Source organism: Megascapheus bottae, unplaced genomic scaffold (assembly GCF_031878675.1).
Source record: "Megascapheus bottae isolate mThoBot1 unplaced genomic scaffold, mThoBot2.hap1 H_1, whole genome shotgun sequence".
Taxonomy (NCBI): Eukaryota; Metazoa; Chordata; class Mammalia; order Rodentia; family Geomyidae; genus Megascapheus; species Megascapheus bottae.
This window is the reverse complement of record NW_028327858.1, coordinates 3,118,054-3,135,178: the sequence shown is the minus strand read 5'-3', so window position 1 is coordinate 3,135,178 and position 17,125 is coordinate 3,118,054. Positions and strand designations below refer to the sequence as shown.

The 17,125-nt window shown below is 41.9% G+C and overlaps 1 protein-coding gene across 1 annotated transcript in view; it reads left to right on the top strand.

Annotated features, from left to right (window-relative positions):
• LOC150039001 (tyrosine-protein phosphatase non-receptor type 14) overlaps positions 1–17,125 on the top strand; it is a 91,481-nt gene that overhangs the window by 51,393 nt on the left and 22,963 nt on the right. Inside the window, exons 7-10 of the mRNA XM_090328147.1 lie at positions 5,061–5,149; positions 10,274–10,361; positions 11,164–11,246; positions 14,638–14,695. Of these exons, the coding sequence (XP_090184273.1) occupies positions 5,061–5,149; positions 10,274–10,361; positions 11,164–11,246; positions 14,638–14,695 (318 nt within the window). The remainder of the gene's footprint in view (positions 1–5,060; positions 5,150–10,273; positions 10,362–11,163; positions 11,247–14,637; positions 14,696–17,125) is intronic.

Below are 17,125 nucleotides of genomic sequence, written 5' to 3'. Positions count from 1 at the left end.
GGTTTAGTTTGACTGCTACTACATCATGACTTGATCCATCTACCCATCTACCTTAGTCAAACAAGTACTTTTACTTGGCTCACAGATTTTGAAGTTTTCCACAGTCTTCAGCAACATATGCATCCCTCCCTCCCTCCCTCCCTTCCTTCCTTCCTCCCTTCTTTCCTTCTTTCCTTCCTTCCCTCTATTGTGCTAGTACTGGGGCTTAAATTCAAGGCCTAGACTCTGTCTTAGATTTTTCATTCAAGGCTGCCACTCTACTACTTGAGCCACAGCTCCATCTCTGGCTTTCTTTGGGGGAATTGTTAATTGGAGCTAAGAGTCTTAAAGACTTACTTGCCCAGGTTAGCTTGGCACCATAATCTTCAGATCGCAAGCTTTTGAGTAGCTATGATTTCAGACATGAGCCACTGTCACTTGATTAGCATATCTCCTTTATAAGGCATTTATCTGAGTGAGTTCTGTGGCCAGCTAGCTCACCCAGCATGTTGAAGGTAGGAAGGCCAAGTACAATCTTACAACAGACCATGGTGCATTGCAGTGGCTGTCATCAGTCGTTTTTCTTAGAGGTATATAATCTCTTTTCTCCTCTCTGGATAGACACAGTGGCAAAATTGACAATGAGGCAGAATGAGATATCTCCTGTGTGCCGCTCTGTATTATTTCTCTACCTCTGTAGACCGCTACATTGTGATTTTGCTGCCTCTTGGGAGTTTGTGGAAACTACACATAGGAAGCTGTCAAAGCATGTCATGTCCATTTCAACAACTCCACATTCTGCAGTAGGTGTGGTCGGGGGGCTATGTGTAGGGCTGAGCCTATAATCTAAACTCATTTTCTTCTCTTTGTAGACTAACTTTTCAAAAAAAAAAAAAGGCGGGGGAGAGGGTTGTTCTGTGAAAAATCTAAAGTAACTGGCACATTCCAGCAATTTGGGAGACGCCTGCAATTTCAGCACAAATATTTCACTTCCAGACTGGCTCCACTGGCTGGTTTATAAGTGTTCTGTTGCACGATTGCAATTTGCCTTAATGAGAACTGCCCATGTGCATCAGTAGAGTCGAGCAGGGTGGCTACAGCTTGCAAAAAGGGCTTAAATGGCTGTCTTTTAGGTTTGTTTAATTTTCTTTTGCTTCTCTAATGATGGCCCTTCATAGGGCCGTAATCCATTTTCCTCGCTATAATGCCTTATGAAGCCATCTGTATCACACTAACACTGTGGCTGCCCATATATAGTCATGTTATTTAGGGTCATTGGAAAAAATCAGTAAACTTTTCCTCCACTTCAGGAAAAAAAAGAGAAAAAAAAAACCAGACTTCTCAGTGCCTGGAATTTGGGGTGGGAGGTGGGGGTTTCTTACTGTTTTTGATGTTATTGAACCATGGAAAAGAGGAGGCAGTTGAGGTGGTGTTGAAATCCACTGCGTTGGATTCTAATGCTCTTTCTAGAAGGTTCTTTAGTGTGACCAAGGGGAATATTTTGTCTTCCTCTGAGTGGGAAGATGGCTTGTTGTGACTCATTGTCAGGTGGGTGTGACTCAGCTGTGGGCTGGTTTCCCCTGACACCTAGCTGTCCATGTCTGAGGTGACCTAGAGGCCACATGATGCCTGGTGACCTAACGATGACAAGGAAGAGAGGCGAGACAGGGGGCAGTGATGAGGTCAGCCCTGAAATGAGTTTACACAACAGAGAGCAAAGGTGGTATGGCTGGCTAGTCAGCAAGGGGTATTGCAGGCCCCTTTACTTCCTAGTGGTCCTTCAGGCTTGGTGAAGTTCAAAGTTTGTCATGTGTATGCACACAAAGACATTTCCATTTAGTGTGGGTGTATTCCAAGTAGGGTTCTTCCAAATGCTTCCAGGCCCTTCCCAACAGGTTTTCCTATACTCTTCCTCTACAAACACGGCTCGGGGGTGGTGGGGCTGTGGGGGGGGGGCTGCTGCCGAATGACTCCCATGAGATGACCGTGTGTAACCATGGAGAAGGGTAATTTGGGGTCGATGGAAGACAGAGGCTGCAGCTTCTCTGCCTTGCTCCATTGGAGGGGGAGGCCTCAAGCTTTGCTCAATGCAATGGCCCCAGGATCCTAAGTAGAAGAGACCTATGGGGTCTCTTCTGTGTTTTCCCATTGTCCCACCCTAATCTTTACTTTTCCTGAGTTCTCATTATTACTACCAGACATTGGCGTGGGCCTACCACCAAAGTGTCAGTGAGGTCTTCCCATAGAATTTTACTTCCGTATCTGTTCCTTGCATCTTCTTTTCCTGTATGTCTTTCTCCGTGGTAGAAATTAACCTTTTTGATTTCTCATCATCCCAGAGATTATTCTTTCTTTTTCTAGTTGTTTTTATTTTGGCTACCAGCCACTGCTAGCTATCTTCTAGAATAAACCTATTCTAATGCCAGCTTTGGTGGGAGTGGGGGTTGGGAAGACATCACCAAGAAAGGACCCTCTATCATATACCAGGGGAGCTCAGAGGTCCTCCCTTCTTTGCTTTCGTTGTTCATGACTTTTCTCTTGCTCCTGAGAGATCACCTCTACTAGAGAAAGCAGGGGACCAAGGGTCAGTTTATAGACTCAGTGTTCAGCTTGTTCTCACGCTACTCTCAGAACCCTCCCAGCAGAGTTATAGTCTCTTAAGGCAACAGATTGGAAGCATCTGACTGGACCAGACTGAAGATAAGACATCCAGGGCTCCATCTAAGAAGTCCATAAGCTCCTCCTGTGCCCATAAGCTTGCAGCCATCACTTAGTACCCATTCTTAGCAGAAATAGACATCCAGGAAGCACCCCGCAGGAGACCCTCATGGGAACAAAAGAAGCTAGAAGGAGAGCTGGAGGAGACTGCAGGAGAAAAACCTCACTGTCCAAAAATACTATCTCCAAACTCGCAAAATCTTAAAAAAAAAAGTGGGGGGGGTGGGATTCCTAAAGGAAGAACATATCGAAAAAAAATAGGATATAAGAAATAGAAGACCCAATGGACAGATTAGGAAACAGAACTGAAAAAAGCTTTTCCAAAAAAAAAAAAAAAAAAAAAAAAGAAGAAAAAGAAAGTGCAAAGTCATGAGCAGTAGACAACAGGAGATAAAAGAACTAGAGAGCCACCCAGGCTGTCCAGTGGTAGAATAATGAGTTCTAAGAGGAGAGAACAGAGGGGAAAGAAGGCATGGTTTGGGGGAAAATTGCCTCCCAGTGAGGTTCTCTATGGAGGGGATCAAACACAGTGGCTGAAGAGGCTCTAAGAGGCATAGATTTTGCCTCTGGGGTGTGGAAGTGGGGGGCAGATCTGATGCTTCTTATAAACAAGCCCCAAGGAATACCCCAGATCTTTGAATGGTGTTCATCTATGGCTTTGATTTTTTAAAAAAGGCCAACTTTTAAAAAATGAATACGTATTTATGAAAGAAAATATTCAAATGACCAAGTTTGAGAAATCATAAAGTTCTCTCTTCAACCAGAAGTGACAAACATATATTATATGATAATAGTATATAATAGTATAAGATATATAAGATGTAGTATATAATATTGTATGTAATATACTATATGTAGTATTATAAATACAGTGCATATTATATATAATGTATATCATTATATAGTACATAGTATCATATTACATATTATATACTACATCTTATATAATAACATTGTAGATTTATGTTATAGATAATATAGAGAGATCATATAGAGGGGGAAGGATGGAGACAAGGGAGGCAGGGAGAGAGGGAGAGAGAGAAGATGTGTTCCAAGATGAGGCTGATTCTCCCTTACCCTTCCCTCTAGCTCTACACCCTTGTATACAGCCCTTCCCCCACCACCCCTAATCCATGGCTGTGGGTGGACTGCAAACAAATTCTGCAAGACTTTTGGTAATCATTTACATTGAAAGTACCTATGTTTTTTTTTTTCTTTAATTAGATTGATGTATGAGAGTTAGGGTATACTTAAAGTTTATATCTGTGTTCAGTGACTAAACCATTAATGAATTAACATATGAACAATAACACAAACTCAGCTTTTTTATGGTGAGGACACTTTTTAAATCTACTCTTAGTAGATTTTTCTGGACGACAGTTCATTGTGTATTACTCTGGTCAACGTGGCATACGGTAGATTGATGGAATTTATTCCTTTGATCTAAGGGAAATTTTATATTCTTTGATCAACATTTCTTCATACCCCTGTGCCTCTGGTCCCTGGTAATGACCATTCTATTCTGTTTCAATGAGCTCAGATCTTTTAGACTCTACTTCTACATCTAAGTCTTGGTATCTGTTTCTGGCTTACTTTACTTAGAATAAAGTCTTTTAGTTGTTTGTTTCACTTCCATCCATGGTGTTGTTTCAAAGAACAGGATGCCTTCTCTTTTTCTGTCATTCCTGGTCTTTTGCTGACGGCCTGGGCTCTGTCTTTGATTTTCTTTTTTTTATTTTTTTTTTATTTTTTTTATTGTAATTAGTAAAAGGGTTACATGATATTTGCCAGATAGAAGGTGCATTAATTCACATACATTGATACCCTTTCACATGTCTTGGTACCCATTTCCCTCCCCCCCACACCCCCCACCCGTCTTGGTTTTCCCCCCTTCCCTATCAAATTTCAAATATCCAAATACAAATAAATTCAATATATCAGATAACAAAGTGAGATACTATACCAATATGAGATAACCAAGGGTCTGTCCTTGATTTTCTTTTTGCTGTAGGCTAGTGCTCTAGCCAATGGTCCACTTTCAGCTCTTTCAGTAGTTTAGTGAATAAGAGCCTTATAGACTTTGCTGCCTGGGCTGGTTTCTTAAATCTCAGCCTCCTGAGTAGCTGGGATTATAGATGTGAGCCACCAACGCCCAACTGCCTTCCTTTCTTAATGGTATGTAAAATGCCATTGTGTATGTACATCCACCTCCATTACACTGCGCCATACCACAAGATACTACATTGTCTTTATTCATGCATTTGCAGACACTTAGGCCAATCCCAGAGGCTGGCTGCAATGAATCTGAATAACGGGGCAGTGCAGACATGTTATAACTAGTGTCTTTTGATGGTCTTGTGCAGGATAATCATGGGAACAGTATGCACCTTGGCATTTTCTTTATGGGGATTTTTGTGAGAAACAGAATCGGAAGACAACCAGTAATCCACAGGTAACCTTATTCTTGTTGCTTTTTTTGCGGGGAAGGGGCAGTCATGGAGCTTGAACTCAGGGCCTGGGCACTGTCCTTGGACACTTTTTGCTCAAGGTTGATACTCTTCCACTTGAGCCATAGCACCACTTCCAGCTTTTTCTGTTTATGTGATACCATGGAATCGAACCCAGGTTTTTGTGCATGTGAGACGAGCACGCTCAGGTAATCTTATTCTTTAAAAAAAAAAATCATTTAGAGAGACTAAACAACTTCATTAAATTAACCAGTCGACTGATCCAGAATTGAGCTTTCTTTAATCAACTCAGGCCTGCTGGCCTGACTGAGGATGGGAGGGAGCCTTCTTCTTCCCAGTGGACTCCAAGAAGTACAGGTGAACTCAGAGTGGGACTGAGCTGGCCTGTCTCTGGAGGCTCAGTTCTAAGATCCCAACTGCTCTCCATTGTCCAGCCACCTCTGTCTTAACCACATGTGCTAGCAGAGTGCAAACTGATTTTTATTCTTCTTTTATTTTGATGATGATAATTATAATGACAGTTAAAAAAAAAAGGTACTGGGGTTTGAACTCAGGACCTTGTGATTGCTACATAAGTACTCTAGTCGTAGAGTACGTTTTAGTTACTTTTTTGAATATGGTCTCTCATTTTTGCCCAAGCCATCATCAACAATGGCGCATCTACTTATACCTCCCACATAGCCCCTAGGATTTTAGGTACTCACCACCATCTCTTGCTTACTGGCGAAGATGGGATCCCACTAACTTTCTTCCTGGGCTTCTCTCAAAGCATGATCTCTCTGATCTGAACCTCCCACATGGCTGGGATTGTTGAGGGGAGTCACCAACCCCTGCCCAGTTATGTGAGTTTTTTGTGTTGTTTTGCCTTTTTGTGTGTGTGGGAGGGTCATGGAGCTTGAACTCTTTGGGTCTGGGTGCTTCCCTGAACTCTTCAGCTCAAGGCTAATGCCCTACCCCTGGAGCCACAGCTCCACTTCCCCTTTCCTAGAGATTAATTGGAGATAAAAGTCTCCCATTCTGGGCCGGGAGTTTGGCCTATTGGTAGAGTGATTTGCTAGCATGCACCAAGACCTGGGTTCAATTCCTCAGTACATACATACATAGAAAAAAGCCAGAAGTGGTGCTGAGGCTCTAGTGGTAGAACTCTATAGCCTTGAGAAAGTCCAAGGACAGGGCTCAGGCACTGAGCTCAAGCCAAAAAAAAAAAAGTCTCTCATTCTTTAGGTTCTTTAGGCTGGCTTTGAACCATGATCCTCAGATCTCAGCCTCTTGAGTAACTAGTATTATGGGTGTGAACCATCACACCTGGCTGTATTGCTTTTTTGAAATAGGCTTTCAAAAAGCATTGAACTTAAGATCTTTCCTGCCTCAGTCTCTTGATTGCTGGAATTGCTGGTTTTATAGGACTTCACCATCATGCTCAGATGCAAACTAATTTCTGTATTAACAAAAGAAGTTTAATTGTAAAAATCTATTTTCAAAAGTAATTAATCAGCTAGGCATGGGTGTCTTATACATGTAATCCTAGCTACTCAGGAAGCTGAAGTCTGAGGAACATGGTTCAAAGGCAGCCCAGGCAGAAAAGTCCCTATGATTCTTATCTCCAGTTAACCACAAGAAAACAGGAAGTGATGCTATGGTCCAAAGTGGTAGGGTGCTAGCCTTGAGTGGAAAAGCTCAGGGAGAGCACCTAGGCTCAGAGTTCAAGCCCCGCAACTGACAAAAAAGAATAATAAATTTAAAAAGTAATTAATTATAAAAAAAGATTAAAGGACAGGCACTTGTTGTTTGAGGATTTTAGCCCTCTTTTTCACATACTTTCATATACTGTCTTCCAAGACAGTATGGCTCTGCATCTAGGGCAAATGACCAGAGACAGCTCTCAGAGGCTAAGTGTTGGTAACATTGTAAAAGTCAGTCTTGGCTTGCTTTTCTGGGTCAGCAGTGAATTCCAGCCTTTTTTAAAAACAACAAAAAAAAAACAAAAAAAAAACAGTTTTCTAACCCAAAGCTTCCTGACTGACTTTTCTTTCCCTTGGTCCCCACCCTGCTGTTGTTTTCATATTTTCCCCCCTTGCTCTTTGAATAGGGATATTATTGAAGCTGGAATAAGATCTGAGATCTTTAAGGGTTAGAATAAACTTTTTGACCTTTGGACACCACTCAGAATCCACTCCAAGTCACAGCAACAAAGTGTAAATAAAGCAGTCTGTGAATATGTGCAGAGTGGTTACCCTTAAATGTTTATGCTCATTCAGAACTAGCCAGGCATTTTGTCCACCAATTCTCCACCCCCCCCACCAAAAAAAACAAAAAGAGTGAAGTTTTAGGGTATGATGAGGACAAACTTTATCAATGATGTTGGGATTTCCCCCCCATTTGTCTTGAAATTCTTAGCAAGAAAGAGATTACTTCCACTATGGGGCCATGAACATGGCCCCTCTAGATGAAGCCAGCCATGTGGTAGGTTTGATGTAAGGCACAGAGCCAGAGGAAGTCACTTTATGTCTTATCTGACAAGACTCTCACTGAGGCACAGGGAGCCTGAATCCAGGTAGCTGTTAACTGGTAGAAGAGGAAGCAAGCCGGGTTGAGCACGTGTAGAGTATCATCTCAGAAGAAGGACTAAACTAAACATGACACATTCTATGTGTAAAGGACAGATGACCAAGGGAAAAATCTAAAATCCCCAGATAAGCAACTCATCCATCCCTGACTAATAGAGAGGGAGGGCCTGTGGCTGAGTTAGCCACTCATATGTACTTAAATTGCCTTTGCTCTACAATAGTAGCAGAAGGTAGCTGCCCTATTGAACATGAAAAGCCTTTACATGAATATAAAGGATTATATTCTGTACAGGTGAGGGGAAATGTTATTCATTACTTTTGGTCTGTGTTTTGTTGACTTGATCCTTCATTCATTTGTCTGTTTATTTGTTCATTCATTCATGTAATATTTTGCAGTATTGAGGATCAAGCTTAGGCATTGTAACTGCTAGGCAGTCACCCCACTACTAAGCCACATCCCTAGCCCTAATTTTCATCTCTTTGAGAAACATTTGCTCTGCGAGATGCAGTAGGCTCAGGAATTGGGGTTTGTAGATGAGCATGGGGCCTAGTGGTCTTAACAGGGATGAGTGAGAAATCTAATCATAGAACTAAAATCTTGTTCCAGAGTGTGGGGGCTGGTAAAGTCCTTCTGCATGTGGGTGGTTAAGAAGCAGGAAAGGCTTCATAGAGAAGATAAGTTCTGAGGTGAGACTGAAAGGAGGCAGGCAGGGGATGGTGAAAGGGTAATGAGCAAATGGACAAAGTACATAAGCAGTGGTTCAGGAACTCCAGTGGGTAGGGAGTTACAGGATAGGGCTCCACGTGAAAGGTATGCAGTGGTGAAATGTGGTTAGGAACTGGCTCCAAACAGAATGGAAGTGTTTTCCCTTTAGTGTTCTTGGGGATATATCATTTTAAACAAAGTCTCTAATAGGACATGGAAGAAAAGTGTGTGGGGGGGATACCTTTTCTGGGTGATATAGTCTATTTGTAGTATCATATCTCAATGTAGACTATATGCATTCTTCATGTTAGGTTTTGGGAAATACATGACTTCCTAATACTGTTCTCTTCATTAATGAAATAGAGGGGCCATGTTTGGGAGGTAGACGTAGTAGGAACATGTTTCAGGGCCAACTAGGGCAAAAAGTTAAGAGTGACCCTTACTCAAAAGCAAGCAAAATAAGCGAAGCTTAGAAAAGCACCTATCAGCCAGATGCTATGACTCACGCCTGTAATCCTAGCTACTCAGGAGGCTGAGATCTGGAGGACCGTGGTTAAAAGCCAGCCCTGGCACTAAAATCCATGAGACTCTTATCTCCAGTTAACCACTAGAAAGCTGGAAGTGGCACTGTGGCTCAAGGAGTAGGGTGGTAGCCTTGAGCTGAAAAACTCATGGGCAGTGCCCAGGCCCAGAGTTCAAGTCCCACAACTGACCAAAAAAAAAAAAAAAAAAGAAAAACACATGTCACATGTTTTCACTCATGCAGAATCTGGATCTAAAAAATCACATTCATCATCATCATATTACATGGTTAAAAAAGGAGGGCAGAGCCGGGAGTTTGGCCTCGTGGTAGAGTGCTTGCCTAGCATGCACGAAGACCCAGGTTTGATTCCTCGGTACCACATACATAGAAAAAGCCAAAAGTGGTGCTGAGGCTCAAATGGTAGAGCTCTTGAGAAAGTCCAAGATCAGTGCTCAGGCCCTGAGCTCAAGCCCAGGACTGACCAAAAAAAAAAAAAAAATGAAGGAGAGCAATTGGGACATGAGAGGAATAAGAAGGAGAATGGAAAGAGAGTAATAAAAATACATTGTATATGTATAAAAATGACAGTGAAATCCACTGAAAACCTGTTCTAAAAAGGAGAGGTGAGGAAAGAAAGGAGTTAAAGAATGATAGAGGAGGTGAATTTGACTATAGTATTTTATATGTATATATGGAAATAACACCGTGAAATTGCTTGCAAAAATTAATCGCTGTCAATAAAAAAAAATTTAATGGGCCATCCCCTCTACACCCCCCCCACCAAAAAGAAAAGTGCCAAACATGGTAGCACATACCTGTGCCTTGTTACTTGGGAAGCAGAGGTAGGAAAATCACAATCTAGGACTGATTTGGACTACATTGGCCCAAGACCATAACTGGAGAATAAATTAAAAAGCAGAAGGATTGGGAGTTTGCCTCAAGTGACAGAACAGTTGCCTAGAAGACTAGTACAAACAAAAGGTCGGATTTCTAGAAAATACTTCATCAGATCAGAATAGGTAAAGCGGTAATAGTCCCTTGAAAGTATTCCTCATAGCTCCTTCGTTTTTATGAGCACAAGGTTTTCCTACAAGCCTCATTGAATAAGTAGCAGTATCTAGAAACATAGGATATGCAGAAGGTCTACTCACATAACTAGATACATCTCTCCTTGGAGGGAAGGAACCTGTGACACTGAAAGGTAAAACAGTTCCATCACAGTTGGCAAAGTGCGTTCAGAGAGTAGCACGGGACCCGCAGTGCCAGATGCTAAGACATCTTCAGGCAAACAGGTGTGTTTCTTTTGACCCAGGTGGAATGATATCGGGGGCATCACGCATAACAAGTCGACCATACTGGTGGAGCTCGTGAACAAGGAGGAGACTGCTCTGTTCCACACGGTGAGCAAAATGGACAGCATAGGCTGGGTCCACTGAGCAGTCACAGGTTGGCTTTTTCCCTCTTCATGTCCTTGCCTTGCTCTCTGTATCTTAAGACAATCCCTTCTGGAAAAGATAACTTGCCTAGTATTTGCCCAGTGCTCCTGTTACTAATTTCAATGTAGTGGTGGTGAACTTCCATGCTTGCAGTGCCAGGTTTGAGTGCTGACTCTTGGCTCTAGGATCTGGATTCCTCTGGCCAGCCACGTTATCTGTGTCTCCTTGTCTGGCAGGCTGTACTCCCAAGACACTCTGGTCACAGCCGTCATCAGGCAAGCCCCAATTGGGTAACACTATTGCATTTTCTTTTTTTGGCTGACCTGAATTTTTTGGTCCCATCATAGCCCACGCTTTATCTCAAGTCAGCTGGGTGACTGACCTTCTTGAGTCCCTGCTCAGTAACCAGTGTTGCTGCTGTGTCTCACTGCCTCCAATTCTTGGTGATAGCTGTGGACTCTCTGCCGCGCCTTGATTCCATTCCTTATTTTAAAGGGATTTGGTTCCGAAACAGGTGAGGAGCTGCCAGTTCATCAGTGCAGCCCCACTGTCTTGGACATGGAGAATTGGTTAGCAGATACCATTTCCCACCATTCTGTGGTGAGTGAGCTTTGCAGGTATGGCTGAGGAACACTGAAATCTAGCAGGCTGATTTGCTTCCTGGACCAGAAATGCAGGGAAAAGAGATGTGTCTTTGGGTAGAAGAACCCTTGTGAAATGCATATCTAATCAAACCAAATTTTTTTTTTCTTTTGTCCCTTCCAAGGATGATATTGAAAATGCCAAGTATATTTCTCGTTTATTTACAACACGTCACAAGTTTTACAAGCAAAACAAAATCTGCACTGAGTAAGTCAATATTTCTTTACTCTCTCACTACCTGGCCTTGTCACATTCACTCATGTATTTTAGGGGAGTTGTAAACCACTTTTTTTTTTCCTATCTGCTCTTTTCCCCTTGATCCTTGTGGAAGCCAGTGAAGTAGGCTAACGCCAGGCAGGAGTGAAAGAACTTTAATGATGAACCCTATCTATGTGTAGTCCATATGCAGAGAGAGCAAGTAATTCACAAATTGACTGTGAATTCTTAACTGCCTGGATGGGTGGGCCACATAAGTGCCTTTTCGACCCTGGGCTCTGAGTTCGGAAGAACCGAGCAGTTCCCAATTTGCCCCTCCGTGTCAGATGCGGAGTGTTCTCAGAAGTGGGTAGCAGAGCGATGAGCCAACTTGAAAGGGAAGATGCTCCTGTCATCCTCAGTCCCGTTCCGCTCACACAGTTGGCTAACCCTGCGTGCGCTCCTGGGTCATGTCATCTGACTGCAAATGAGAGGCCAGGGTAATTAGAGGAAGATTTGGAAGGCACTCAGAGATGTCACGAATCTGTGTGTCTTTTTAATTTAGTTTGGAGATAGAGATGAGAAAGGGGAGTCTGATAAGGGCACTTCCATGTGGCTTGACCCCAGAGATGGCGTGCTGGGGCTCACTCTGTCATTGTCTTTACCTTGTTTGCCTTCAAAAAAAAAAAAGTTCCTCAGCCAAGTTTGCCATTTGGGTACCCAAGGGGTTTAATTTTGGTTCAAAGAGGATCAGGGATGTAAATGCAAGAGATGAGCTGCCTTTCCACTCCCACAGTGGACACATCCAAGCATGGCAGAATATTGTCCCACAGTTGTCACTGCTGGAGAATGTGGCTGCTTTAGAAATGGATCTCCAGGTCAATGCAGACTTTTATTCTCCATATGATGGAGGCCTTTTCAAACCAGGTACTGCAGTTGGTCACTGCTGGGGTCTAAAAGTATATCTGAAAAGGCTTAGCCTACCAGAAAAGTTTGCAAAGGCTAAACCAGGAGAGCTGGGATGTGGCAAATTAAGCAGCTGGATCTTCTTCCACACACATTCTCACTTGTATCCCATGCATCTTTCTCTGGAGCACATTGCTTTGGCTTTGGCTTTTTGGTGCCATTCCACAGTGTTCTGACCCTTGACCTTGGAGGGTTGCTCTTGACAGTAACAGGAATTCAGTAGTTGATTTCTGTTCAGAAAAGTATAATTTGCTGCTGTCTTCAGTTTACCTGTTTCTCAGCAAGTGGTTTAACTGTAGCATTTGCTGAGTATTTTTCTTTTGTTGTCTTTTTTTTTTTTTTTGGTCTGTGGTGGGGCTTGAGGGTCTTGACTGTGTCCCTGAGCTCTTTGGTTCAAGGCTAACACTCTACCAGTTTTGAGCCACAGCGCCCTTTCCAGTTTTCTGAGTAGTTTATTGTAGATAAGTGTCTCATAGATTTCCTGCTTGTGTTGGCATCGGACTGTGAGCCTCAGATCTCAGCCTCTGAGCAGCAAGGCTCAAAGGTGTGACCTACCAGTGCCTGCCTTGTGATCTTCTAAAAAAAATCCTAATGGGCATCACATACTAGACTGAAAACCAGGAAGAACTTCTGTAATAATAACCTTTTATCTTCATAGCATATTACAGAATTTTCTTAACTTCTTAAAAACCAGGACTGTCTTCCGCACAAACACATTAAATTCTAATAAGTACCACAACCTCAGTACTGGTTGTATAAAGGCCCAGAGCATCCCTGTACAATTTAGAAATGAGTATTTTCTCAGGAGTCTCCTCCAGCCTCTCCAGGAGAAGCTATGCCCACCTTCCTTCCCGGAACTAACCATTCTTGAACCTCCAGAAGACTGTCATTGGCTTTTCTGTTCCTGCAGAGTCCTTCCTTGTGACCTGTAGATAGCTCCAAGAGTGCTTTCTTTCTTAACTTCTCACCTGGGGAGAGAAAAAGGGGGGAATGTGCCTAACATAGGTCTGTTAATACTGTATTTGGCTAATCCAATATTCCTATGTTGTCTCCATTATTTAGTTAAAAATATTTTATAACCAAAAGCCTGAGGAAGGGTAAAGTGTCAGAATAAAGAGAGTCCCGCAGATGGAAGAATATATGTCTTAAATGATACTACTGAGGACAAAGAAAAACACTGTGTGGTATTTGGGACTTCCACCTCAAAGGCACCTTTCAATGTGGGTGTGGTGGATCACATTTATATTCCCAGCTACTCTTAGAAGGCTGAGGTTGGGAAGATCAAGCTCTAAGGCCAGCCCAGAAAAAATGTAGACCTCATTTCAACCAGTAGCTGAGTGGTGGCACATGTCTTGTCATCTCATATACATAAAACTGTAAAATAGGAGCCAGGCATTGATAGCTCATGCTTGTAATCATCGCTGCTCAGAAGGCTGAGATCTGAGGCAGCCAGGCCTTGAGACTCTTATCTTCAAACAACCATCAGAAAACCAGAAACGGTGCTATGGCTCAAAGTAGTAGATTGCTAGCCTTGAGTGAAGGAACTCAGTGACAGTGCCCAGGCTCTAAGTGCAGGCTCCACGACTGACCAAAAAAGAAAAGAAAACAGAAACTGAAATAGGAAGATGGAGGGCTAGGCTGGGCCTAAGGCATAGATAAAAATAACTAAAGCAGGGGCCGAGAGTTTGGCTTAGTGGTAGAGTGCTTGCCTAGCATGCACAAAGACCTGAGTTCGATTCCTCGGTACCACATATACATAGAAAAAATCAGAAATGGTGCTGAGGCTCAAGTGATAGAGCTCTAGCCTTGAGAAAGCCCAAGGACAGTGCTCAGACCCTGAGTTCAAGGCCCAGGACTGGCAAAAAAAAATAACTAAAGCAGAAAGGGCTTTAGATGTAGATCAGTGGTTGAATGCCTAGTACTGTACTATTTGTGTAGCATTCATGAGGCTCTGGATTTAACCCTAAGCGTGCAACTCCCCCAAAGAAATCTAGGCAGATAAATATTTATAATATGTCTTATTGTCATATACTTGTACTGAAAAATATTTTATCTATTTTGGAATTTCATTTGGCTAGAAACATTTGCAAATATTTCTCTTATTGACTCATACTTTCTATTATGAGTGAGTTTGCATGTTCTCCAAGGTACATAGGGCAGTTTTTAAACCCATGGAGTAGCCCAGCCTCATTCTTCTTGTATTAGTTGGTAAACATTGTCACAATGTTTTATATTATATGTGGCAAACATTGTGAAAATAAAGAGAATAAAAAAGAACAGTCAATATTGTTCTTCACAATCTTAGAAATGAGCAATGTTTATTCAATTTGGATATAATTCTCAAGATCTTGTCTGTTTTCTTCTCGCTTGTCTGTCTGGTCTTTTTATGCGTGATAAATAATCATGTCCATCCTTGCATTTTCAATTTTCCATGTAGACAATCAAACTCTCCACCTCCCATCAGACGGAAACCCACCTGGAGCCGGTCCTCTCTAGTAAGTGTGAAGTCTTCAGAAAGTGAACACTTTGGGAGAAGAATTGACTAGTGCCTCCTAAAGAGGAGACGTGGTGTGAGAATACAGAAGAGTCTCAGCCAGTGGAGAACATCCATTGTGTTCCCTGCTGTTCATCCCCTCCCCTCTCAGTGAACTTCATATGTACCTTCAACCCCCATGCTTTCTCCCCCTGCTCATCTGCTCTGTTCACCGCAAGGAGACATCTTTTCAGCTATAAGCTCTCTTTTGTATTCACCACCACAGATGGGGCAGCTTAACAAACTCATCAGAAATTAGCAAAAGTGGGATGAGTCTAGTTAAATGGTTCCTCAGGTACAGCATTGGGTGGAGAGAATGATTGCATATTTCCTGATTTTCATCCTGTTGCCCACAAAATTCCAACGAATCCACATTTTCCTCCTAGACTTGGCCTTCTTGAGCTTCTACTCTGCCCTTCATCATGTGAATAATGTATACATTTTGTGTTAGGCTGTGTTCTATTTTGATGATTACTTGAGGGTAATAGGACCAGTGTGAAGAGGTAGATTCCTTTCACCTTTCCTGCTGCATTTTGTCACAGTTCTTTGGCTTTAGATTATGACATTTTGTACATAGCCAACAAAGGATATAGTCAATAAAGAGTATTTTTTCTAGATAGAGCACTTGTTCTACATTGATACAACAGCCTTCAAATAGCATTTTTCTTCATATGTAGTGTTTACCTTTGGCACAGAAAGAAAGTCATGAGGACAATTTTTGTTTCCTGTAAAATGAGAAGTGGACTCTTCGAATTCTAGAGTTGAGTCATTATATCATCACTTGAGAATTCTTGAGCGCATATGTGACTACTATTATTCTCACTTTTCTACACCTTATCTCTCCTGTGACCCTTTGCCATAGAGCTCTGGAGAGGCCAGAGGCACCAGTAGATTTGTTGAAGGAACTGGAAGTTGTTTTTGTTTGTTTGTTTTGTTTTTTTAATTCTTGTCTTCTTTGTTAATGTTACTTTCTCCCACACCTTTTTTTTTCATAGTTCAAGTATCTGGATTAAGTACTTTTCTCAGTTCAGTCCACAAAATACCTAAAAGTGTTTTAAGCCTAAAACTATTTTGTGGTCTATTCTATTCTCATTCTTATTGTCCATAATCTGGATTATTACCTTTTCTTTCTTTTTTTCCTTGCATGAAGATGATTCATCTTATGAAGTGGAATTGAGAGCTTCCCAATTTTTCTTTCCCGTTTGATTTAAACCATCCACTAAGAGTTCTTTACACAATGAGGACACATTCACTGTCTTTTGGCCTCCTTTATGACAACCAGTTGCTGATTTTCTTCTTCTTTCCTGCTGCCCATGTTATGGCATTTCGTATATTTCTTTATTTGCAAGCCAGGAAAGAAATGGAATCATGTATTGGATCAGAGAAAGAATAAGATAAGGTTCAGGGATGTAACTCAGCCTTTGAGTGTTTGGCTGGCATGCAAGAGGCCTTGGCAGAAAAGGAGCAAGGAGAAGAGAAAGGATTGAAATAAATAATACAATCCTGAATTTGTTTTTGAAGGATTAGCTATGGCTATCCTTTGCCTGTACACTTCTGGCAGTTCATATGGTCAGATAATTATAGTAATATCTTAAATGTAGGAGCAAGATGCCATATTTACCTTCCATGAATATCTGCTCCCTTGAACAAATCCCTCTTTCCTGTTGAAAAGCACATGCCACAAAGTCAACTCTAGAAAATTTTATTTGAACTGTATTTCTATTTTTGAAAAACAGATTTTGCATTACAACTTAAGAAATCACCCACAGAGACAGGTGGGACTATTTATGGGTACTGACATAGGATCTTGTCATCTCATTCCTGGGACTTTTCTCTTGAATTTTTTGTGTTGTTGGATGCCTTAGCTCCATTTTCTTCTTTATTTGTCTTCATGATAGTAAGCACCATTTGTAGCAGAGAAAATGACAGGTGAGCTCTTTCCCTAGTTCCCTTCCTCGACATATACCTTTTTTGAAACTGGATGGGAAAGTGTGACCCCTGCTGGCTCTGAGTTTCTTGAAAGAAGCATCAGCAAGTTGAAATTTAAGAGATCATTTTGTTTAGAGAGATTCCCTCCCAATCCTTAAATATAAGAGACCATTCTGTTTAGAAAGATCTCTTCTCCCCCCCCCCCCCCCCGCCATCCTTAAAATCTTTCATTGAATGAACTCGCACTGGAAGCTCAATGCAGCTGTAAAATGGTTAGTGTTAGGTCAAGAGAAGGAGGAGCTGACTTTGCTTGATGGGAAACTTTATCTACCCAGGCCAAATAACTTTAGATCATAGTAAGGATACTGTTATTATACTTGACCTTGGCTAAAAGGCTGAAAATGATGGGGAATAATTGTACTTCCTTTGGTTTGCTCACCACATCTTTGAGTTTTAGAGTTGT